At 50.2% G+C, this 24,828-nt stretch overlaps 6 protein-coding genes across 6 annotated transcripts; all 6 read right to left on the bottom strand.

Annotated features, from left to right (window-relative positions):
* Positions 1-3,318: 3,318 nt before the first annotated feature.
* LOC311219937 (uncharacterized protein) lies at positions 3,319-4,308 on the bottom strand (the record flags this gene model as incomplete). Its single annotated transcript, XM_084303293.1, has 1 exon — positions 3,319-4,308. One exon carries the CDS (start codon positions 4,306-4,308, stop codon positions 3,319-3,321), a length of 990 nt encoding a protein of 329 aa, XP_084159419.1.
* A 4,469-nt stretch (positions 4,309-8,777) lies between these two features.
* Positions 8,778-9,077, bottom strand: LOC311219938 (uncharacterized protein; the record flags this gene model as incomplete). The annotated part of the gene is made up of 1 exon (XM_084303294.1): positions 8,778-9,077. The coding sequence occupies one exon, from the start codon at positions 9,075-9,077 to the stop codon at positions 8,778-8,780; it is 300 nt and encodes a 99-aa protein (XP_084159420.1).
* A 2,918-nt stretch (positions 9,078-11,995) lies between these two features.
* On the bottom strand, positions 11,996-12,295 carry LOC311219764 (uncharacterized protein; the record flags this gene model as incomplete). The annotated part of the gene is made up of 1 exon (XM_084303044.1): positions 11,996-12,295. One exon carries the CDS (start codon positions 12,293-12,295, stop codon positions 11,996-11,998), a length of 300 nt encoding a protein of 99 aa, XP_084159170.1.
* Positions 12,296-15,224: 2,929 nt separating this feature from the next.
* Positions 15,225-15,524, bottom strand: LOC311219765 (uncharacterized protein; the record flags this gene model as incomplete). The annotated part of the gene is made up of 1 exon (XM_084303045.1): positions 15,225-15,524. One exon carries the CDS (start codon positions 15,522-15,524, stop codon positions 15,225-15,227), a length of 300 nt encoding a protein of 99 aa, XP_084159171.1.
* A 3,563-nt stretch (positions 15,525-19,087) lies between these two features.
* LOC311219766 (uncharacterized protein) lies at positions 19,088-19,387 on the bottom strand (the record flags this gene model as incomplete). The annotated part of the gene is made up of 1 exon (XM_084303046.1): positions 19,088-19,387. The coding sequence occupies one exon, from the start codon at positions 19,385-19,387 to the stop codon at positions 19,088-19,090; it is 300 nt and encodes a 99-aa protein (XP_084159172.1).
* Positions 19,388-22,326: 2,939 nt separating this feature from the next.
* Positions 22,327-22,626, bottom strand: LOC311219767 (uncharacterized protein; the record flags this gene model as incomplete). Its single annotated transcript, XM_084303047.1, has 1 exon — positions 22,327-22,626. One exon carries the CDS (start codon positions 22,624-22,626, stop codon positions 22,327-22,329), a length of 300 nt encoding a protein of 99 aa, XP_084159173.1.
* Between the last annotated feature and the right edge of the window lie 2,202 nt (positions 22,627-24,828).

Raw genomic sequence — 24,828 nt, forward strand, 5'->3', positions numbered from 1 at the left:
CTTTTTATTTATTGCATAGTATTAAAGATTTTTTTTTTTTTTCATTTTCACTCATAAAGGGCTCTGTTGAGTCTATATTAAGCAGCTTTCAAAGCCACAGTGCACACATTTTAGCTTTCCTCTGTGTTGTTTCTGTATACTTCATTTTCTGAGATTATTTTTAAGGTCTGTGAGACTGAGATAACTTGTCTTTCATGATATTCATGCTGATTAAATTTGAGGGTGTCATACAAAGAATTTGATTCTACACCCTTGTTTGCAAATATGATATTCAACTCTCCTGTACCCCTAATGCTCACCTGGTATCACACAGGTGCTCTAGGTTCAGGCACCTGTCAGCACTTTTTCAGCGATTGCCTCTAGCTGTTATGGATGCAATGAGCTAAGGCCAAGGCTGCTGTGCATGCAGAGTTCTGCCAAATAGGAGGAGACAGATAAGATGGGCAGAATGTGGCCACAGCAAGTTTGCAGGCAACAAAATTGGGGGAATTGGTGGATACACCAGAGGATCGTGCTGCCATCCAGAGGAACTTGGAAAGTCTTAAGAAATGGGCTGGCAGAAACCTCATGAAGTTCAATAAGGAGACGTGCAAAGTCCTGGCCCTGTGGAGGATCAGCTCCATCACCAGGACATGCTGGGGGCGCCTAGCTGGGAAGTGGCCTGGCAGAAAGGCCCTGGAGTGAATGCAAGCCAGCAGCATGCCCCTGGGCAAAGAATGCTGATGGTGTCCTGGGCTGTGTTAGGCTCTGCATTGCAGCAGGTCGAGGGAGGGGATCCTGCCCCTCTGCTCAGCACTGGCAAGGCTGCATCAGGAGTGCTGGGACCCCAGTCCAGGAGAGGCCTGGGGAGAGTCCCATGGAAAGGCCTGGGCCTACTGGGGAGAGTACCATGAAGGCCACCATGCTGTTGGAGGGCCTGGAGCCCCTCTCCTGGGAGGAGAGGCTGAGAGCTGGGGCTGATCAGCCTGGAGGAGAGGACACTCAGGGGGATTCCATCCATGTCCATGCAAGGGCCAGGATCCTGCCAGTGCTGCCCAAGGCCCAGACAAAAGGCCCTGGGCACAACCTGGAGCATAGGTTTTGTTTGGGCACCAAGAAACAATTCTGTACTGATTGGGGACTGAACATGGCTTGCCCAGAGAGGTTGTGGAGTCTCCTCCTTGGAGATCTTCAAAAGCTTCTGCACATAGTCCTGAGCAGCCTGCTCTGGGTGTCCCTGCTTGAGCAGGGGTTGGACCGGATGGACCCAGAGGTCTCTTCTCACATAGAAAATTCCCTGATTTTGTGATTGTGTTGGAATCAATGAAGTTATTATGAAACAGGCTTGAGGATGAGGAAAAGAGCTGTGGTCACGTGCAGAGTCAGGACAGCTCCATTTGAGAAGAAGCTGCAGATAGTTTTCATATGAGAAGAGGGAATAAAAATGTAAGATTGGAGTCCCAAGATGCTGAGACAGCACCTCAATTAAAGGCTGCCGTCATGTTCAGCAGACTCTGAATGTGTGGCTGGAGTGACAGCAGGAGATCTGTGCTGGCTGGGACACGTAGTTTCTTCCCAAGCTGTGAACATGATTTTCTATGACGTTGGGTGTCCCTGCTGGAATTGTCCCCAGGGGACCATTGGTCACACAATAACAGGCAGATACCTGCCTGCAGGAGGTAATACCCCATTGTGGAAACCCTCAAACATGCCACCCGCTGAATAAATCAGTCATTGCCCTTTTTATCAGCCATTATTGCTGTCATGTTGGCCAAGACGATCCCTGTGTAGAAATGGATGTGAACCCTGCAGGACTGTTGCTAAACAGGGTTTTATACAAGTATTGAGAAGATAATGGGATTTAATGCTTATTTGGTCAGAAATATCTTCCACACTAAATCCCTGTTACATGCCATGCTATGGCTTTGTAAACTTCCACGGTGGTTACGTGAGTTTGGGAGTGGCAGCACCTTTGTGAACTGGGAGGAATCTGTGATGGCAACTTTTCCAGCATGTGCTAAAATTAATATTCACAATATGCACTTCTGATATAGTATTCTATAATATGGTATAGGATATCCTTCTGCCAGTGTATTGGAAATGATTTATCTATTAATCAAAAACTCCTGAAGACTTGAATAATCTTTTCAGGAGAGTCTAAGGTGGTAGAGCTTATTCTAATGCAAACTTGTGTATATCTTCATAGTGTATACTATGAAGGTTTGGTTGAGAGAAGCAATCAAGACAGTGCTCAAGGCATTTTTCTGAGACATGCAATTCAGAGCTGTGTCCTGAATTTTAATAGTAAAGGAAGTCCCAGCCAGGTAGAGAAGGTATTGTTGACTCATGTGTGTGCTATTTGAGGAATGGAGCTTTTAAGTTCTGTGCTAGCATTTGGGTTTCATTCCAGTGCTTGTAATCCAGGAATGCCACATAGGAAAATCTGATATACCACAATAGGAAAAGCTGATATAAAATAATCCACCAATTAAAGGTGCTCTCTAAATTTTGTTTTCAAAGGTGTTAGTGGAAGAAGATGCTGTCTTCTGTTCAGTGAGTAATGAATTCCTCTCAGTACCTATTAAAATGTCCATTAAAATATCAGGAATGGGTTGCTATACATAGCTGGGGTGGTGTGTTTTCAGTGTTGGAATTATGCATACTTTATTCAGTCCTCTGAGTTTTATTTACCTTAACCACTTACTTTTACAGTCAAAATTGAGCTGAGGATCTGAGGCAGAGCTGCAGTAAGCGCAAGAAGGTATCACACTGCTCTGCTCTCTTTAGGCATGGCATAATTCATGCCAACAGGAAGCAAAGCTGAGTGGTTCTTTGTTTTTTAAAATGTTCTTCCCTTCTATGGGAGCACATTTGTAACCCTTGGGAGTCTGATGATGATGTAGAAAATGGCACCAGAACAAGGGCCCATTCTAGGCAAAGTGATGTAAGAACAACCAAACAAGGTATTTTGCGTTTTGCTTAATGCCAAGTTTTATTGTCTACAAGTCAAGAGAGAAAATGAAGAATGATGACATTAACAGCAAAAGTATCCCATGTCCCATACACCAAGAAGAGAACTAACAGCCACAATAACTAACAGCCACAATAATATGTAAGATCTCTTTGCCTTACACCGTGGGTGACATACTCAAGTGCATTGTAGATCTTCGATAATTAAAGGAAAGAAGAAAGAAGAAAACCAGAAGAAAATTGCTAGGCAGTTACTCCGTCATCATGTGAAACAAGTGAATGATGGTCAGGTTTTCATCCCCTTGTGCCTGTTCTTGTTGCACGCCAGAGATGGGAGCCAGCAGACTGCTTTTCCTACCCGGAGTTGGCTCAGCAGCACTTCTTGATTGTGGTGCAGCACTGCTGGATGGGAATGCAATACTTTCTCATGGGGGAGCAGTAATTCACGGGGCTGCAGCACACCACAACAGGCTTCTTCTTCACCACATAGGAGCAGCAAGACAGACATCCAGAGCAGCAGCAGGGGCGGCAGCCACAGCAGCAGGTCCGCACGCATTGCTGGCCACAGCAGCAGCAGCAGGGCTTCTGGCAAGGGTCACAGCAGGACTGCTGGCAAGGGTCACAGCAGGGCTTCTGGCAAGGGTCACAGCAGGGCTTCTGGCATGGGTCACAGCAAGACTGCTGGCAAGGATCACAGCAAGACTGCTGGCATGGGTCACAGCAGGGCTTCTGGCATGGGTCACAGCAGGACTGCTGGCATGGGTCACAGCAAGACTGCTGGCATGGGTCACAGCAGGGCTTCTGGCACGGGTCACAGCAGGACTGCTGGCAAGGGTCACAGCAGGGCTTCTGGCATGGGTCACAGCAGATAGACTGCTGGCATGGGTCACAGCAGACAGTCTTCTGGCATGGGTCACAGCAGGACTGCTGGCATGGGTCACAGCAGGGCTTCTGGCACGGGTCACAGCAGGACTGCTGGCAAGGGTCACAGCAGGGCTTCTGGCAAGGGTCACAGCAGATGGACTGCTGGCATGGGTCACAGCAGGGCTTCTGGCAAGGGTCACAGCAGATGGATTGCTGGCATGGGTCACAGCAGGGCTTCTGGCATGGGTCACAGCAAGACTGCTGGCATGGGTCACAGCAGGACTGCTGGCATGGGTCACAGCAAGACTGCTGGCATGGGCTGCAGCAGACAGTCTTCTGGCATGGGTCACAGCAGATGGTCTTCTGGCATGGGTCACAGCAGATGGTCTTCTGGCATGGGTCACAGCAAACGGTCTTCTGGCAGGGGCTGCAGCACACCGTTTTGCTCTTCACAACAGAGCAGCATCCAGTAGAGCAACATCCACTGTGGCACATGTTGTTTGTAGAGTAGTCCAAGCTGGAGGGAGCGAGGATCTGAAATACAGTTTACATACAGATACAATCCATCTTTACAAGTTCATAGATGTGTTTTATTTTGGCATACAAATGCTGCTGTCTAGCCCCATGGGTGATAGCCATACCACACTTCACTTCCTATTTATTTGTATTGAGTTGCCCAAAAAAACCCTTATAGAAATTGAGCTACTTGCCACTACCCCAGCAATATTTCTGCATTTTTTGAACAATCCTAGGTGTTACCTTCCCTGTGCTGATCCATGAACATCACCTGCTGAATTCTCATCCCAAGAAGCCTGTTTTCCACTCCCAAGGCCTGAGCTCTCTTCACCAACTGTCTTTTGCAGTAAGCAATAGATCAACAGACTTGGAAAGTCTGGATTTCAGATAGAGTTGTAGAGCAGATACAAAAGCACATTTACATCCATTGCTTGACCAAAGCCAAATGAGAACCGTTGTCAGCAAACAACACTAGGTAACACTTACCTTGCTAACTGAGTGGTTCAGTTGAGTGAGGAGCAAAGGGACGGGGAGACCTTTTATTTAGCTCGACATGGCCCTGACGGAAATGAGATACCCCAAAGCAATTCGTGATTTACCCACTAAGCCTATACTTATTTGTTGAATGTGCCTTCATCTATTTAGTCTTTGCCTCATTATTTTTGACCAACCCTCAATTTTGTATTATTATCAATTTGTTCAGTAAATTTTTTACAATTTTTTAATGTCAAATTAATTCTCGTGTGATGCTTATGAACTGCTTAAAATGTATGTTTCTGCTCATTTTGCATATGGTAATGCTGTTACACCAAGTGGCTAGGAGGCTAGTTCAGAGCTAGCAAGTGCTAAATTAACATACAAATCATAATTCAGATTGAGGAGCATTGGATTCCAGAGGTACGCAAAGGCCTTTTGGACGTCAGTCGCTCCTTGGTATGTCTTTTTTACATAGAATTCCAGCGTGTATGATTCCATGTCCCCGTGCTTTGTTTATGAGTGCAGAAATGGTAAGGCCTCATGGCTTTCTTTGGGGTCTCTGGTCATCAGAAGAGCAAATACGGAACAGAAAGCTCTTGACATCTCCTCTTTTGATCAAGATACAGGAAAATGCATGCCTTGGTCTTACCAATATCAGAAATTTTAGATGAAAGAACTCTGCAAATTCATCATGGAAATGTGAAATAGAGTTTGGATCAAATCAGAGTTTTACAATTCCTTTTGGACATCTTTACATAAAAGCAAAACACAAAAGTTTCTTGGAAGTTTTACATGCTTAGCATATGCTTAGCATGACTTGATCTGCAAAATTCCTACTCCGTTTCTACTCCAAGTTCTAGTATGCCCTCGAGTAATGAAATATCCACCTACGGATGTTATTTTTGGAGTAGCTCTATGCTCAGTTCTCAGTCACCCATTGGCAGTCATTAGTGCTGATGTTAATGATCATGTTGCAATTATTCATTAATGATGTTAATATTTATTTTGTTTGAAAGCCTGAAGGCATCACATGACGCACTGAGCATCTTTAAGATTTCGAATCTAACTACATCTTTTGAAAAAAATGTCTCTGGTCAGAGGGAATTCACGGGACCCAGGCCCATGACTGACGTCGTTGAGTGCTTTGTTTCTGAGATCACCCTGGGGCAAATGTCTGCTCATGCCACCATGGGTCTGTGCATCTGAAGGACCCTGGACCACCCTCCCTTACAGCTCCACTGGAGATATACTGATTTCTGCCAAGATAAAGGTTAGAAAAATCAGGCTTTTTGTGTTTCCTGAAACTTTCCTGAACACAGTGAAATCCAGAATCACAGATGCTGAGATCAGAAGAGGTCATTATTAACCTTCATTTTGACCTCTGGTGGCATGAAGCACATTTCCACTCAATTTGTGTCAGGTAGCTGCTGATTTTGTTTGGCTAGATCCCAGCTTTTAGAAAGCTACCCAGTTTTGCTTTGAAGAATTCAAAGGACCATGAAGTCACCATTTCTCTAGGCAAGCTCTTCCCAAGGTCAATGTTCTTGTCTGCTAAAATACAGGCTTCATCGCCTATTGAATTTGTCTAGCTTTACGGTAATGACCTGGTTAGGTTTGGTTGTAGCCACACATTATCATCTAATTGGTGATACAATAAAATAATGACAGGACAAGGGGGAATGTTTTTAAACTAAAAGAAGGGAGATTTAGATTAGGGATTAGGAGGAAAGTATTCACTTGGAGGGTGATGAGGCACTGGCCGCACAGAGAGGTTGTGGATGCCCCATTCCTGGAGGTGTTCAAGACCAGGTTAGATGAGGCCCTAGGTGATCTGATCTAGTGGGTGGCATCCCCGCCCATGGCAGGGGGTAGGAACTGGCTGATCTTTGAGGTCCCTTCCAACCCAAGCCATTCTATAATTGAATTCTATGATACAAATTGACAACAGCTGAGTCTGTGCATCTCAGCTGACAATCAGGAGGCTGATGGCAACCAGAGGGGATAGACAGGAGGAAATTGCTGTGAAATGAGAGGGGACCCCAATGTTAGAAATGTGTAAGACTAAGCAGTGAGATAAAAGATGTTGGTTGAAGTGAGGCAGCTTTCTACATGTCTATGTATGGATCCAGTGCAGGGCTTTATCCGTTCACCTGCTAGAATGTAAAATGCACTGTTGCTTTTAGAGCTGGATGTGCACATCAGAGATGGATAAAGCCATGTGAGACAGCCAGATTGGCTGCCTGGTGACCTGTAACCAATTTTACAAGAGGAGTTTTACAAAAAAAATTGCGATTAGATTAAAAAAAATAAGAAGAAACCTCGCTTATATTTCAGGCTGAGTAAATGAACACAGAAGCCTCAGAAAGATGCCCAGAGTAAGAAAGTGTTGTTTATTTTGTTTAGAGAATTACGAATGTGGTGAAGCAATCCTTGCCATGAACCAGCTAACACAAATTCCTCCTCATTAAACCTTAGGGGTTTGCTAATGGTTTATGCTGCTTGTGGAAATCTGCTATTATGTTATTTGACACAGTGGAGCAGAAATGTTCCTCTAAGCTACCTAAAGCATTAGGTATGGAGAACTTCTTCATTTCTGAGATTTTATGGTCTCTGATTTTTTTTACAAGTATTCTAGTGAAGTAAAACTTCCATAAAGGCTTTGATCCATGCTGTTGCAGCTGGTGAATCTTTCCAGGGCTGACAAAAGCTTAATTCTTGTTTCCTTATTTCTGCAGTTTCTCATCCTGAAGCTAGTGGGAACTTCAAGCTCAAGTGCAGCAGTAAGCATACCCAGCTTGGAGGCTTCATGCCTTTTGTGGGACTAAAGGAAAGGAAATATGCTGTGATTAGTCACAGAATAGAAACTTTAAGGCCTGGGGCAGGAAAGGAAAGTGAACGTATGTATATTTAAAGGCAAAACTACTCATGTGCTCTGAAAGCTTTGTTGATCTAATGCCCAATTGGAGAGAGGTGAAAAATGAATAGGGAAAAGAGTTTTTAATGTCGTTCCCGATGGTTGCATGAAAATGAACCGTCTCGTAGTGAAGGCAACAACTTAGACATGTAATTAATTGTCCTCTGTCTCCCATTTGCAACTTTTCCTCTTTAATAGGCTGTTCCTCTATAATGACGAATTTCTCCGTAACTTATAAATAACTAATTCCAATTACTTACGTACCAACTGGTTATTTACTAGGGAATTCCAGTGCCCAGCTCATCCAGCCTATTTCCCATGCCTGCCCTAGGATGGATGAATCATGCTTGGGAAACCTTTGCTCATTTTACACTGTAGAAAATGTTTAATTAGGGGTGTTCCGAGGCAGGTTAATGTCCCTGCAGGATTTGCTTTGTTTTGTTTCCAGATATAGCAGCAGATCCCATCTGGAGTGAAAACATGAATGTGCAGGCAAGGCCCCCAGCTGTAACTCTTAAACCCTCATTGCATATGCTGAGCTCAGTTCAAGTAGTCAGTTTTCACTAAGAATTAAACCGATGCGTTTCTTCCAGCCCTCTGCCTGTGGTGCCGCAGGCATTTCCCTCGACTTTTGTGTTTCCTTAGCATTCCTCCTACTTAGGCTGATTTCACCAGTGATTAAAATATGGATGAAAAACCACAAAGTAAAAGAGATGCCATAAGAAAACAGATATGATGGAATGATGACTGTAAACACCCAGAACTGTTGAAATACAACATTTATTTTCTTGCTGAAGGTTGAAGGAGCAAAGCATGAAGGAAAATCCCAGCAGAAAACATTGTGATTTACATTGGCTGATAGAACTTAAACAGCTCTAGGATAGTAAAAGCAAGATATTCATCCAAAAATTTGCATGACACTCCAACTGCTTTAAAAGCATTTGATTGCAGAGAAGTGCTACGGATGGTGAGCGATGAAAACTGGAGACAAATTCAATGCCTTGAGCAAGGAGTCATCCAGTGGTTGTGGTGGTAGGCGCGTGCCCGGATCCTGGTGCTACAACTTGGGGTACATTGGCGGCAGCTTGCAGATGTTCTTGGTGTACTGGGGGCAGTAGGGCTGCACGGGAGGGCAGTAGCGCTGCACAGGGGGGCAGTAGGTCTGCACGGGAGGGCAGTAGCGCTGCATGGGAGGGCAGCATGGTGTCCCGCAAGGGAACTGGGGCACAGGTTCCCTCTGGAAGGTGAAGTGGCAGGAGGGTCCCGAGTCATGGCAGGAGGAGCGGGAGCTGTGGCAGGAGGACCCTGAGCTATGGCAGGAGGTCTCGCGGCTGTGGCAGGATCCACGGGAGCACATTTTTCCGGGGAGTCGGTAAAGCTGTCAGGAGGAAGAGATCATCCTGGTTAGAGGAGACCCAGGTGCACTTCTCACGTAGCCTCGTCCCCGCCTTTCTTTCATTATACCTTTTCCCCATCTCTCCCCTTTGACCTCTTTCTTTGTCTCCATCTTCCCAGCCCAACCCGAATGCACCCTTATCCCTGCCTCACCCTTGTGTCTTGGTCTGGCTCTTCTGGCATGGAGCTCGGTCCCACAAACTGATGCAAGGAGTCCTGCCACCCTGTCCTGAAGACCATTTCCCATCCCAGGGTGCAGGGCCACCTGCAGGGAGCTCCCTTGCCATTGTCTCACTGCCCCCTCTCCTGCCCCACCATGCCCAACCCCACACCAGCTTCTCCTGGAGCAGTAGTTGAGTGCAATGAGATGACACAAAGCTTTGTGCCCACACCCAGGAGGATACCATGGCCCCCAGTGCCAGCTTCTCCTCTAGCAGCAGGAGGAGTAAGGCAAAGAGGAGAATAGGTCTTACCTCTGGAGCTGCAGGGAGAAGTGTCTGGATGTGACGGTGAGCGAGTGAGGAGCCCTGGGCTGAGCTGCCTTTTATACAGCTCCCAGAGGTCACGTAGGGTATGAGACACCACTGCACAAGGGCGGTGGGGTTCTTCACACGCTCAGTGTGGCACGTGCTGGCGCTACCCTATTCTTAGTGCTTCCTCACTGACGCACGGTGTTCTCTCCCATCATTCAATGCCAGAGATTTCCCCAGGAGGATGGGAGAAGTGATCTCTTTCCCGTTTCCTGGAGACTGACACTAAGCTCATCGGTATTCCGTAGGGTGCCGAAGGGTAGCTGGGGTTGCATCAGGGGGAGAAATGTCGTTATGGCTCAGAAACGCTGACTCCTGCAGCAGGCACACCGTTGTGTGCAAGAGACAGCTCAGGACGTTAATTGAGGTGTTGTTTTATGGCAAGAGGAAATGGGATTAGCAGGGCCTGGCTCGATGCTGGGCAGTCTGCTGGGATTTCCTTGGCCCTGTGCTGTGGCTAAATGGAAACTCCTTGTGATTCTTCACCTGGCTCTGCACTTGCCAGAGGAAAGGGCCTCTCACCTTTCTCCCCACCTGTAGCAAAGTTTCCTTGTTGCTGAAGTTCAGAGAACAAATCCGTGGTCTGTGGCCATTCAGGTTTCCTTTCCTTGATTTTTTTTTTTCATTACATCCGTTTCGTACACTTTTATCAGCTGAGCTCATGAGCAGGGAAGAGTGGAAGGCAATGATTCTGAGCAAGGGAGATTTTCAGCTGAACTTTGAGGAATGTTTCACTGTGTCCCCATGGGCAACACAACGGATATTAAGGCTGGATTTGTAATGCCACCTGAGTCAGCATGTCAAGTGTAAAGCCAGGAAGGTGTCAGTTCATCAGCCTTGGGAAACGCTACCCCATCCGACTAACTGGCTCCCTGCTCCCAGAACCTCTTCTTCCATCACATGGATGTCCCACAGCCCAAGGAATACCTTATGCTAGAGGCGATGCAGTGAATTGTTCTGAACTTTGTGCAGCAAGGGAGGATTGCGTGAATTGCTGAGGGACATTTGTTGACTCTGCTGTGGATCCCAAACCCCAGGAGGCTGCAAGTGCCCAGGCGGTGACCCCGTTGCTTGCCCTCTGTGTGTGCCCATCCTGCACTCAGTCTTCTCCTGGCTGGCCTCCAGGCTTCAGCCTGCAGCATCCCATTGGCGTTCCCCCTCGCTCTCTCCAGCGCCTCCAAGGACTTCCCTGAGTGGGATATCCTCGGTTTTCACCCACACACAAATATTTCTGAACATTCACATTCAGGTCCTGCTGAGGGAAATATGACTGTGTGGAGCTGCCATCGATGGCGTGCCTTTCTTTGAGGGGAGTACAAGAGGAAAGGCCAACGTGGAGTGATGAAATGCAGTTTTTGAGTGATGTGGGTGTTGGTACCGGCTCGTTTGCATTCATCAGGGATTGTCTGATGGTTTCTCCATCGTAAGGGATTGCAGGGACTGCATTGGTGCCACAGTAGTGAACCTGGATCTTACGTGAGGTCGACATTCACCTGCTAGGCCATTTCTCCACACCAAAGCATACATCCCTGAGCAGCCGTGATGGCACAGGGAGGAGAAGTGCATGGCATCTCTTCTTTTCTGAGGCATTAAGCTAGTTGAAGGCAGAGATGTGGGAAAGCTGTGGGGCTGAGTTTGCAGTAGCTGGCTGCATGGACTGCCTAAGGGACGGAGAGCTGTGAAGTGCTTCCTGCCCTTTCAGGGAACAGCTCTGCTTGTTCGCCAAAGCCAGAGTTTGCAGGCAGTGGTGTTTGCTGTTGCTGTTTGTCTAGAGCCTGGGAGAAGGAATATGTGTGGTGCAGCTGATGGTCTGTGTCAGGAGAGGGAGCTTTGTGCTGCTCAGCCCCTGAGATGCACATGGAGATTTGTGAGCTGAGAGCTTTTTGCTCTGATAATGTGTCTGATATACCCATTATGTCCCCTTTTGTCCCCTTATGTCCCCAGGAATTGTACGTGCTGGACAGGGACAATGATGCCCATGTCAAGGAGGAGAACCTTGGAGAGAAAAATCCAGAAGACCTCCAAGGCCCTGGAAAGTGAGCAAAGGAACAGAAAGAGAATGTGGGTTTCATGAATTGTAAGCTTTATTGTCTTCTCCATTTAGAGGATCCTGATAGAGCAGCATGCAGAATCAAAGGCTTCCTGGTGGTAGCTGTGTCCGGCACACCGGGAAGGGCCATCTCCTGCATGATTGTAAAGAAGGACTGCTTGCAGGATGCTTCCGGGCAGAGTTCACGCGGGGTAGCGGTGAAGCACGGGACTGAATCCCCGGGACAGCCATAAGGATGGGTGCTGCATGGCCAGAGTGCGGAGGAGAAAGCAGCTGGCGTTGGGTGAGCAGATCCTGGTGCTAGTACTTGGGGTACGTTGGCGGCAGCTTGCAGATGTTCTTGGTGTACTGGGGGCAGTAGGGCTGCACGGGAGGGCAGTAGCGCTGCACAGGGGGGCAGTAGGTCTGCACGGGGGGGCAGTAGCGCTGCACGGGGGGGCAGCACGGCGTCACACAGGGGAACTGTGGCACAGGTTCCCTCTGGAAGGTGGAATGACAGGAGGGTCCCGAGTCATGGCAGGAGGAGCGGGAGCCGTGGCAGGAGGACCCTGAGCTATGGCAGGAGGTCTCGCGGCTGTGGCAGGATCCACGGGAGCACATTTTTCCGGGGAGTCGGTAAAGCTGTCAGGAGGAAGAGATCATCCTGGTTAGAGGAGACCCAGGTGCACTTCTCACGTAGCCTCGTCCCCGCCTTTCTTTCATTATACCTTTTCCCCATCTCTCCTCTTTGCCCTCTTTCTTTCCTGTGTCTTCTCAGCCCAACCCGAATGTGCCCTAAGGACTGCCTTACCCTTGTGTCTTGCTCCAGCCCTTCCTGCATGGAGCTTAGTCCCACTGCGCCAATGCAATTAGTGTTCCGAGCATGTCCTGAAGACCATTTCCCATCCCAGGGTGCAGGGCCACCTGCAGGGAGCTCCCTTGCCATTGTCTCACTGCCCCCTCTCCTGCCCCACCATGCCCAACCCCACACCAGCTTCTCCTGGAGCAGTAATCGAGTGTGATGATATGACACAAAGCTTTGTGCCCACACCCAGGAGGATACCATGGCCCCCAGTGCCAGCTTCTCCTCTAGCAGAAGCAGCAGTAGAAGGAGGAAGAGGATGAGGAGAAAATGTTCTTACCTCTGGAGCTGCAGGGAGAAGTGTCTGGATGTGACGGTGAGCGAGTTTAGGAGCCCTGGGCTGAGCTGCCTTTTATACAGCTCCCCAAGGTCACATAGAGTATGAGACACCACTGCACAAGGGCGGTGGGGTTCTTCACGCGCTCAGTGTGGCACGTGCTGGCGCTACCCTATTCTTAGTGCTTCCTCACTGACGCACGGTGTTCTCTCCCATCTTTCAATGCCAGAGATTTCCCCAGGAGGATGGGAGAAGTGATCTCTTTCCCGTTTCCTGGAGACTGACACTAAGCTCATCAGTTCTCCCTGGGTTGCGGATTGGTAGCCGGGGTTGCATCAGGGGGAGAAATGTTGTTATGGCTCAGAAATGCTGACTCCTGCAGCAGGCACACCATTGTGTGCAAGAGACAGCTCAGGACGTTAATTGAGGTGTTGTTTTACGGCAAGAGGAAATGGGATTAGCAGGGCCTGTTTTGATGCTGGGCAGTCTGCTGGGATTTCCTTGGCCCTGTGCTGTGGCTAAATGGAAACTCCTTGTGATTCTTCTCCTGGCTCTGCACTTGCCAGAGGAAAGGGCCTCTCACCTTTCTCCCCACCTGTAGCAAAGTTTCCTTGTTGCTGAAGTTCAGAGAACAAATCCGTGGTCTGTGGCCATTCAGGTTTCCTTTCCTTGATTTTTTTTTTTCATTACATCCGTTTCGTACACTTTTATCAGCTGAGCTCATGAGCAGGGAAGAGTGGAAGGCAATGATTCTGAGCAAGGGAGATTTTCAGCTGAACTTTGAGGAATGTTTCACTGTGTCCCCATGGGCAACACAACGGATATTAAGGCTGGATTTGTAATGCCACCTGAGTCAGCATGTCAAGTGTAAAGCCAGGAAGGTGTCAGTTCATCAGCCTTGGGAAACGCTACCCCATCCGACTAACTGGCTCCCTGCTCCCAGAACCTCTTCTTCCATCACATGGATGTCCCACAGCCCAAGGAATACCTTATGCTAGAGGCGATGCAGTGAATTGTTCTGAACTTTGTGCAGCAAGGGAGGATTGCGTGAATTGCTGAGGGACATTTGTTGACTCTGCTGTGGATCCCAAACCCCAGGAGGCTGCAAGTGCCCAGGCGGTGACCCCGTTGCTTGCCCTCTGTGTGTGCCCATCCTGCACTCAGTCTTCTCCTGGCTGGCCTCCAGGCTTCAGCCTGCAGCATCCCATTGGCGTTCCCCCTTGCTCTCTCCAGCGCCTCCAAGGACTTCCCTGAGTGGGATATCCTCGGTTTTCACCCACACACAAATATTTCTGAACATTCACATTCAGGTCCTGCTGAGGGAAATATGACTGTGTGGAGCTGCCATCGATGGCGTGCCTTTCTTTGAGGGGAGTACAAGAGGAAAGGCCAACGTGGAGTGATGAAATGCAGTTTTTGAGTGATGTGGGTGTTGGTACCGGCTCGTTTGCATTCATCAGGGATTGTCTGATGGTTTCTCCATCGTAAGGGATTGCAGGGACTGCATTGGTGCCACAGTAGTGAACCTGGATCTTACGTGAGGTCGACATTCACCTGCTAGGCCATTTCTCCACACCAAAGCATACATCCCTGAGCAGCCGTGATGGCACAGGGAGGAGAAGTGCATGGCATCTCTTCTTTTCTGAGGCATTAAGCTAGTTGAAGGCAGAGATGTGGGAAAGCTGTGGGGCTGAGTTTGCAGTAGCTGGCTGCATGGACTGCCTAAGGGACGGAGAGCTGTGAAGTGCTTCCTGCCCTTTCAGGGAACAGCTCTGCTTGTTCGCCAAAGCCAGAGTTTGCAGGCAGTGGTGTTTGCTGTTGCTGTTTGTCTAGAGCCTGGGAGAAGGAATATGTGTGGTGCAGCTGATGGTCTGTGTCAGGAGAGGGAGCTTTGTGCTGCTCAGCCCCTGAGATGCACATGGAGATTTGTGAGCTGAGAGCTTTTTGCTCTGATAATGTGTCTGATATACCCATTATGTCCCTTTTTGTCCCCTTATGTCCCCAGGAATTGTACGTGCTGGACAGGGACAATGGTGCCCATGTCAAGGAGGAGAACCTTGGAGAGAAAAATCCAGAAGACCTCCAAGGCCCTGGAAAGTGAGCAAAGGAACAGAAAGAGAATGTGGGTTTCATGAATTGTAAGCTTTATTGTCTTCTCCATTTAGAGGATCCTGATAGAGCAGCATGCAGAATCAAAGGCTTCCTGGTGGTAGCTGTGTCCGGCACACCGGGAAGGGCCATCTCCTGCATGATTGTAAAGAAGGACTGCTTGCAGGATGCTTCCGGGCAGAGTTCACGCGGGGTAGCGGTGAAGCACGGGACTGAATCCCCGGGACAGCCATAAGGATGGGTGCTGCATGGCCAGAGTGCGGAGGAGAAAGCAGCTGGCGTTGGGTGAGCAGATCCTGGTGCTAGTACTTGGGGTACGTTGGCGGCAGCTTGCAGATGTTCTTGGTGTACTGGGGGCAGTAGGGCTGCACGGGAGGGCAGTAGCGCTGCACAGGGGGGCAGTAGGTCTGCACGGGGGGGCAGTAGCGCTGCACGGGGGGGCAGCACGGCGTCACACAGGGGAACTGTGGCACAGGTTCCCTCTGGAAGGTGGAATGACAGGAGGGTCCCGAGTCATGGCAGGAGGAGCGGGAGCCGTGGCAGGAGGACCCTGAGCTATGGCAGGAGGTCTCGCGGCTGTGGCAGGATCCACGGGAGCACATTTTTCCGGGGAGTCGGTAAAGCTGTCAGGAGGAAGAGATCATCCTGGTTAGAGGAGACCCAGGTGCACTTCTCACGTAGCCTCGTCCCCGCCTTTCTTTCATTATACCTTTTCCCCATCTCTCCTCTTTGCCCTCTTTCTTTCCTGTGTCTTCTCAGCCCAACCCGAATGTGCCCTAAGGACTGCCTTACCCTTGTGTCTTGCTCCAGCCCTTCCTGCATGGAGCTTAGTCCCACTGCGCCAATGCAATTAGTGTTCCGAGCATGTCCTGAAGACCATTTCCCATCCCAGGGTGCAGGGCCACCTGCAGGGAGCTCCCTTGCCATTGTCTCACTGCCCCCTCTCCTGCCCCACCATGCCCAACCCCACACCAGCTTCTCCTGGAGCAGTAATCGAGTGTGATGATATGACACAAAGCTTTGTGCTCACTCCCAGGTAGACACCATGGCCCCCAGTGCCAGCTTCTCCTCTAGCAGAAGCAGCAGTAGAAGGAGGAAGAGGATGAGGAGAACAAGTCTTACCTCTGGAGCTGCAGGGAGCGGTGTCTAGATGTGACGGTGAGCGAGTGAGGAGCCCTAGGCTGAGCCGCCTTTTATACAGCTCCCCAAGGTCACATAGGGTATGAGACACCACTGCACAAGGGCGGTGGGGTTCTTCACGCGCTCAGTGTGGCACGTGCTGGCGCTACCCTATTCTTAGTGCTTCCTCACTGACGCACGGTGTTCTCTCCCATCTTTCAATGCCAGAGATTTCCCTAGGAGGACGGGGGAAGCGATCTCTTTCCCGTTTCCTGGAGACTGACACTAAGCTCATCGGTATTCCGTAGGGTGCCGAAGGGCAGCTGGGGTTGCATCGGGGGAGAAATGTCGTTATGGCTCAGAAATGCTGACTCCTGCAGCAGGCACACCGTTGTGTGCAAGAGACAGCTCAGGACGTTAATTGAGGTGTTTTTTTTTTTATGGCAAGAGGAAATGGGATTAGCAGGGCCTGGCTCGATGCTGGGCAGTCTGCTGGGATTTCCTTGGCCCTGTGCTGTGGCTAAATGGAAACTCCTTGTGATTCTTCACCTGGCTCTGCACTTGCCAGAGGAAAGGGCCTCTCACCTTTCTCCCCACCTGTAGCAAAGTTTCCTTGTTGCTGAAGTTCAGAGAACAAATCCGTGGTCTGTGGCCATTCAGGTTTCCTATCCTTATTTTTTTTTCTTTCATTACATCCGTTTCGTACACTTTTATCAGCTGAGCTCATGAGCAGGGAAGAGTGGAAGGCAATGATTCTGAGCAAGGGAGATTTTCAGCTTAACTTTGAGAAATTTTTCATCCTGTCCCCGGGGGAAACATGATGGATATTAAGGCTGGATTTTAGTCCCACTTGAGTCATCCTGTCAAGTGTAAAGCCAGGAAGGTGTCAGCTAATCCCCCTTGGAAAACATGAGTCATCCAACTATCTGGCTCTCTGGTCCCAGAACCTCTTCTCCCATCTCTCCAGAACCCGGGTGTTCCACAGCCTAAGGAATACCTCAGGCTAAAGGCAATGAAGTGACTTGTAGTGAACTTTCTGCAGCAAGAAAGGATGGTGTGAATTGCTGACGGACATTCATTGACTCTGCTGTGGATCCCAAACTCCAGGAGGCTTCAAGTGCCCAGGTTCTGACCCTGGTGCTTGCTCTCTGCGGGTGTCCATTTTGTGCTCAGTCTTCTCGTGGCTGGCCTGCAGGCTTCAGCCTGCAGCGTCCCATTGGCGTTCTCCATTGCTCTCTCCGCCTCCATCCAAAGACTTTCCTGTGTGGGGCATCCTCGTTTTACACCCTCTCACTGATGTTTCTGAGCTCTCACATTCAGGTCCCGCTAAGGGAAATATGACTGTGTGGAGCTGCCATCAATGGCGTGCCTTTCTTTGAGGGGAGTACAAGAGGAAAGGCCAAAGCAGGCCTCGATTGCATTCATCAGGGATTGTCTGGTGGTTTCTCCATCGTAAGGGATTACAGGGACTGCACTGGTGTCACAGTAGTGAACCTGGATCTTATGTGAGGTCAACATTCACATGCTAGGCCATTTCTCATCTCCAAAGCATATGCCAGTGACCAGTAGAAGTGGCATAGTGGAGAGAAGTGTATGGCTTCTCTTTTTTCTCCGAGGCATTAATATATATGAAGTCAGTGATGTGGCAAATCTGTGCGGCTGAAGTTGGAGTAGCTTGGTGCATGGACTGCCTAAGGGACAGACAGCTGTGAACTCCTTCCTGCCCTTCCAGGGAATGGCTCTGATTGTGCCCCAAAGTCAGAGGTTGCAGGCAGTGGTCTTTGCTGTTGTTTTTTTTTTTCCAGAGCCTGGGAGTAGGAATGTGTGTGGGACAGCTGATGGTCTGAGTCAGGAGAAGGATCTTTGTGGTGCTCAGCCACTGAGATGTACTTAGATTTATTTTTTAAGCGGAGAGCTTTTTCCTCCACTAATGAGTCTCTTTAGTTCCCTGATATTCTTGGGAATAGTTGCTGCTGGACAGGGACAATGGTGCCCATGTCAAGGAGAAGAACATTGGAGAGAAAAATCCAGAAGACCTCCAAGGCCCTGAAAAGTGAGCAAAGAAATGCAAAGGGAATGTGGGTTTCATGAATTGTAAGTTTTATTGTTTCCCCAGCTAAAGGAGCATGAAAGTGCAGTGCGCGGCATGAAAGGTTTCCCGTTGGTAACTGTGCCTGGCACACCTGGAAGGGCCATCTCCTGCATTGTTGGATAGAAGGACTGCTTGCAGGATGCTTCAGGGTAGAGTTCACGTGGGGTAGCAGTGAGGCACGGGGCAGAGTCCCCAGGACAGCCGTAAGGATGGGCTCTGCGTGGCCTAGGGCGTGCAGGATGAGGCAGCTGGCATTGGAGTAGCTCACTGCATGGAATGCCTAAGGGATGGACAGCTTTGAACTCCTTCCTGCCCTTTCAGGGAACAGCTCTGCTTGTGCCCCAAAGCCAGAGTTTGCAGTCAGTGGTGTTTGCTGTAGTTTTTTTCCAGAGCATGGGACAAAGGTGTGTGGGGCAGCTAATGATCTGTGTCAAGAGAGGGAGCTTTGTGCTGCTCAGCCCCCGAGATGCACATGGAGACTTGTGAGCTAAGAGCTTTTTCCTCTACCAATGAGCCTCTTTTATTCCCTGATGTCCCTGGGAATAGTTGCTGCTAGATAGGGAAAATGGTGCCCATGTCAAGGAGGAGAATCTTGGAGAGAAAAATCCAGAAGACCTCTAAGGCCCTGGAAAGTGAGCAAAGGAACAGAAAGAGAATGTGGGTTTCATGAATTGTAAGCTTTATTGTTTTCCCCATCCAGAGGAGCCAATAAAAAAGGAACAGGCAGCTTCAAGGTTTCCTGGTGGTAACTGTGAACTGCGTCCGGCACACCGGGAAGGGCCATCTCCTGCATGGTTGTAAAGAAGGACTGCTTGCAGGATGCTTCCGGGCAGAGTTCACGTGGAGTAGCGGTGAAGCACGGGGCTGAATCCCCGGGACAGCCATAAGAATGGGTGCTGCATTGTCAGAGTGCGGAGGAGAAAGCAGCTGGCGTTGGGTGAGCAGATCCTGGTGCTAGTACTTGGGGTACGTTGGCGGCAGCTTGCAGATGTTCTTGGTGTACTGGGGGCAGTAGGGCTGCACGGGAGGGCAGTAGCGCTGCACAGGGGGGCAGTAGGTCTGCACGGGGGGGCAGTAGCGCTGCACGGGGGGGCAGCACGGCGTCACACAGGGGAACTGTGGCACAGGTTCCCTCTGGAAGGTGGAATGACAGGAGGGTCCCGAGTCATGGCAGGAGGAGCGGGAGCCGTGGCAGGAGGACCCTGAGCTATGGCAGGAGGTCTCGCGGCTGTGGCAGGATCCACGGGAGCACATTTTTCCGGGGAGTCGGTAAAGCTGTCAGGAGGAAGAGATCATCCTGGTTAGAGGAGACCCAGGTGCACTTCTCACGTAGCCTCGTCCCCGCCTTTCTTTCATTATACCTTTTCCCCATCTCTCCTCTTTGCCCTCTTTCTTTCCTGTGTCTTCTCAGCCCAACCCGAATGTGCCCTAAGGACTGCCTTACCCTTGTGTCTTGCTCCAGCCCTTCCTGCATGGAGCTTAGTCCCACTGCGCCAATGCAATTAGTGTTCCGAGCATGTCCTGAAGACCATTTCCCATCCCAGGGTGCAGGGCCACCTGCAGGGAGCTCCCTTGCCATTGTCTCACTGCCCCCTCTCCTGCCCCACCATGCCCAACCCCACACCAGCTTCTCCTGGAGCAGTAATCGAGTGTGATGATATGACACAAAGCTTTGTGCCCACACCCAGGAGGATACCATGGCCCCCAGTGCCAGCTTCTCCTCTAGCAGAAGCAGCAGTAGAAGGAGGAAGAGGATGAGGAGAACAAGTCTTACCTCTGGAGCTGCAGGGAGCGGTGTCTAGATGTGACGGTGAGCGAGTGAGGAGCCCTAGGCTGAGCCGCCTTTTATACAGCTCCCCAAGGTCACATAGGGTATGAGACACCACTGCACAAGGGCGGTGGGGTTCTTCACGCGCTCAGTGTGGCACGTGCTGGCGCTACCCTATTCTTAGTGCTTCCTCACTGACGCACGGTGTTCTCTCCCATCTTTCAATGCCAGAGATTTCCCTAGGAGGACGGGGGAAGCGGTCTCTTTCCCGTTTCCTGGAGACTGACACTAAGCTCATCGGTATTCCGTAGGGTGCCGAAGGGCAGCTGGGGTTGCATCAGGGGGAGAAATGTCGTTATGGCTCAGAAATGCTGACTCCTGCAGCAGGCACACCGTTGTGTGCAAGAGACAGCTCAGGACGTTAATTGAGGTGTTTTTTTTTTTATGGCAAGAGGAAATGGGATTAGCAGGGCCTGGTTCGATGCTGGGCAGTCTGCTGGGATTTCCTTGGCCCTGTGCTGTGGCTAAATGGAAACTCCTTGTGATTCTTCACCTGGCTCTGCACTTGCCAGAGGAAAGGGCCTCTCACCTTTCTCCCCACCTGTAGCAAAGTTTCCTTGTTGCTGAAGTTCAGAGAACAAATCCGTGGTCTGTGGCCATTCAGGTTTCCTTTCCTTGATTTTTTTTTTTCATTACATCCGTTTCGTACACTTTTATCAGCTGAGCTCATGAGCAGGGAAGAGTGGAAGGCAATGATTCTGAGCAAGGGAGATTTTCAGCTGAACTTTGAGGAATGTTTCACTGTGTCCCCATGGGCAACACAACGGATATTAAGGCTGGATTTGTAATGCCACCTGAGTCAGCATGTCAAGTGTAAAGCCAGGAAGGTGTCAGTTCATCAGCCTTGGGAAACGCTACCCCATCCGACTAACTGGCTCCCTGCTCCCAGAACCTCTTCTTCCATCACATGGATGTCCCACAGCCCAAGGAATACCTTATGCTAGAGGCGATGCAGTGAATTGTTCTGAACTTTGTGCAGCAAGGGAGGATTGCGTGAATTGCTGAGGGACATTTGTTGACTCTGCTGTGGATCCCAAACCCCAGGAGGCTGCAAGTGCCCAGGCGGTGACCCTGTTGCTTGCCCTCTGTGTGTGCCCATCCTGCACTCAGTCTTCTCCTGGCTGGCCTCCAGGCTTCAGCCTGCAGTATCCCATTGGCGTTCCCCCTCACTCTCTCCACCTCCTCCAAAGACTTCCCTGAGTGGGATATCCTCGGTTTTCACCCACACACAAATATTTCTGAACTCTCACATTCAGGTCCTGCTGAGGGAAATATGACTGTGTGGAGCTGCCATCGATGGCGTGCCTTTCTTTGAGGGGAGTACAAGAGGAAAGGCCAACGTGGAGTGATGAAATGCAGTTTTTGAGTGATGTGGGTGTTGGTACCGGCTCGTTTGCATTCATCAGGGATTGTCTGATGGTTTCTCCATCGTAAGGGATTGCAGGGACTGCATTGGTGCCACAGTAGTGAACCTGGATCTTACGTGAGGTCGACATTCACCTGCTAGGCCATTTCTCCACACCAAAGCATACATCCCTGAGCAGCCGTGATGGCACAGGGAGGAGAAGTGCATGGCATCTCTTCTTTTCTGAGGCATTAAGCTAGTTGAAGGCAGAGATGTGGGAAAGCTGTGGGGCTGAGTTTGCAGTAGCTGGCTGCATGGACTGCCTAAGGGACGGAGAGCTGTGAAGTGCTTCCTGCCCTTTCAGGGAACAGCTCTGCTTGTTCGCCAAAGCCAGAGTTTGCAGGCAGTGGTGTTTGCTGTTGCTGTTTGTCTAGAGCCTGGGAGAAGGAATATGTGTGGTGCAGCTGATGGTCTGTGTCAGGAGAGGGAGTTTTGTGCTGCTCAGCCCCTGAGATGCACATGGAGATTTGTGAGCTGAGAGCTTTTTGTTCTGATAATGTGTCTGATATACCCATTATGTCCCCTTTTGTCCCCTTATGTCCCCAGGAATTGTACGTGCTGGACAGGGACAATGGTGCCCATGTCAAGGAGGAGAACCTTGGAGAGAAAAATCCAGAAGACCTCTAAGGCCCTGGAAAGTGAGCAAAGGAACAGAAAGAGAATGTGGGTTTCATGAATTGTAAGCTTTATTGTTTTCCCCATCCAGAGGAGCCAATAAAAAAGGAACAGGCAGCTTCAAGGTTTCCTGGTGGTAACTGTGAACTGTGTCCGGCACACCGGGAAGGGCCATCTCCTGCATGGTTGTAAAGAAGGACTGCTTGCAGGATGCTTCCGGGCAGAGTTCACGCGGGGTAGCGGTGAAGCACGGGACTGAATCCCCGGGACAGCCATAAGGATGGGTGCTGCATGGCCAGAGTGCGGAGGAGAAAGCAGCTGGCGTTGGGTGAGCAGATCCTGGTGCTAGTACTTGGGGTACGTTGGCGGCAGCTTGCAGATGTTCTTGGTGTACTGGGGGCAGTAGGGCTGCACGGGAGGGCAGTAGCGCTGCACAGGGGGGCAGTAGGTCTGCACGGGGGGGCAGTAGCGCTGCACGGGGGGGCAGCACGGCGTCACACAGGGGAACTGTGGCACAGGTTCCCTCTGGAAGGTGGAATGACAGGAGGGTCCCGAGTCATGGCAGGAGGAGCGGGAGCCGTGGCAGGAGGACCCTGAGCTATGGCAGGAGGTCTCGCGGCTGTGGCAGGATCCACGGGAGCACATTTTTCCGGGGAGTCGGTAAAGCTGTCAGGAGGAAGAGATCATCCTGGTTAGAGGAGACCCAGGTGCACTTCTCACGTAGCCTCGTCCCCGCCTTTCTTTCATTATACCTTTTCCCCATCTCTCCTCTTTGCCCTCTTTCTTTCCTGTGTCTTCTCAGCCCAACCCGAATGTGCCCTAAGGACTGCCTTACCCTTGTGTCTTGCTCCAGCCCTTCCTGCATGGAGCTTAGTCCCACTGCGCCAATGCAATTAGTGTTCCGAGCATGTCCTGAAGACCATTTCCCATCCCAGGGTGCAGGGCCACCTGCAGGGAGCTCCCTTGCCATTGTCTCACTGCCCCCTCTCCTGCCCCACCATGCCCAACCCCACACCAGCTTCTCCTGGAGCAGTAATCGAGTGTGATGATATGACACAAAGCTTTGTGCTCACTCCCAGGTAGACACCATGGCCCCCAGTGCCAGCTTCTCCTCTAGCAGAAGCAGCAGGAGGAGGAAGAGGATGAGGAGAACAAGTCTTACCTCTGGAGCTGCAGGGAGCGGTGTCTAGATGTGACGGTGAGCGAGTGAGGAGCCCTAGGCTGAGCCGCCTTTTATACAGCTCCCCAAGGTCACATAGGGTATGAGACACCACTGCACAAGGGCGGTGGGGTTCTTCACGTGCTCAGTGTGGCACGTGCTGGCGCTACCCTATTCTTAGTGCTTCCTCACTGACGCACGGTGTTCTCTCCCATCTTTCAATGCCAGAGATTTCCCTAGGAGGACGGGGGAAGCGATCTCTTTCCCGTTTCCTGGAGACTGACACTAAGCTCATCGGTATTCCGTAGGGTGCCGAAGGGCAGCTGGGGTTGCATCAGGGGGAGAAATGTCGTTATGGCTCAGAAATGCTGACTCCTGCAGCAGGCACACCGTTGTGTGCAAGAGACAGCTCAGGACGTTAATTGAGGTGTTTTTTTTTTATGGCAAGAGGAAATGGGATTAGCAGGGCCTGGCTCGATGCTGGGCAGTCTGCTGGGATTTCCTTGGCCCTGTGCTGTGGCTAAATGGAAACTCTTTGTGATTCTTCACCTGGCTCTGCACTTGCCAGAGGAAAGGGCCTCTCACCTTTCTCCCCACCTGTAGCAAAGTTTCCTTGTTGCTGAAGTTCAGAGAACAAATCCGTGGTCTGTGGCCATTCAGGTTTCCTTTCCTTGATTTTTTTTTTTCATTACATCCGTTTCGTACACTTTTATCGGCTGAGCTCATGAGCAGGGAAGAGTGGAAGGCAATGATTCTGAGCAAGGGAGATTTTCAGCTTAACTTTGAGAAATTTTTCATCCTGTCCCCGGGGGAAACATGATGGATATTAAGGCTGGATTTTAGTCCCACTTGAGTCATCCTGTCAAGTGTAAAGCCAGGAAGGTGTCAGCTAATCCCCCTTGGAAAACATGAGTCATCCAACTATCTGGCTCTCTGGTCCCAGAACCTCTTCTCCCATCTCTCCAGAACCCGGGTGTTCCACAGCCCAAGGAATACCTCAGGCTAAAGGCAATGAAGTGACTTGTAGTGAACTTTCTGCAGCAAGAAAGGATGGTGTGAATTGCTGACGGACATTCATTGACTCTGCTGTGGATCCCAAACTCCAGGAGGCTTCAAGTGCCCAGGTTCTGACCCTGGTGCTTGCTCTCTGCGGGTGTCCATTTTGTGCTCAGTCTTCTCGTGGCTGGCCTGCAGGCTTCAGCCTGCAGCGTCCCATTGGCGTTCTCCATTGCTCTCTCCGCCTCCATCCAAAGACTTTCCTGTGTGGGGCATCCTCGTTTTACGCCCTCTCACTGATGTTTCTGAGCTCTCACATTCAGGTCCCGCTAAGGGAAATATGACTGTGTGGAGCTGCCATTGATGGCGTGCCTTTCTTTGAGGGGAGTACAAGAGGAAAGGCCAAAGCAGGCCTCGATTGCATTCATCAGGGATTGTCTGGTGGTTTCTCCATCGTAAGGGATTACAGGGACTGCATTGGTGTCACAGTAGTGAACCTGGATCTTATGTGAGGTCAACATTCACATGCTAGGCCATTTCTCATCTCCAAAGCATATGCCAGTGACCAGTAGAAGTGGCATAGTGGAGAGAAGTGTATGGCTTCTCTTTTTTCTCCGAGGCATTAATATATATGAAGTCAGTGATGTGGCAAATCTGTGCGGCTGAAGTTGGAGTAGCTTGGTGCATGGACT

This window comes from Netta rufina, assembly GCF_964035555.1.
Source record: "Netta rufina genome assembly, chromosome: 29".
Classification (NCBI taxonomy): domain Eukaryota; kingdom Metazoa; phylum Chordata; class Aves; order Anseriformes; family Anatidae; genus Netta; species Netta rufina.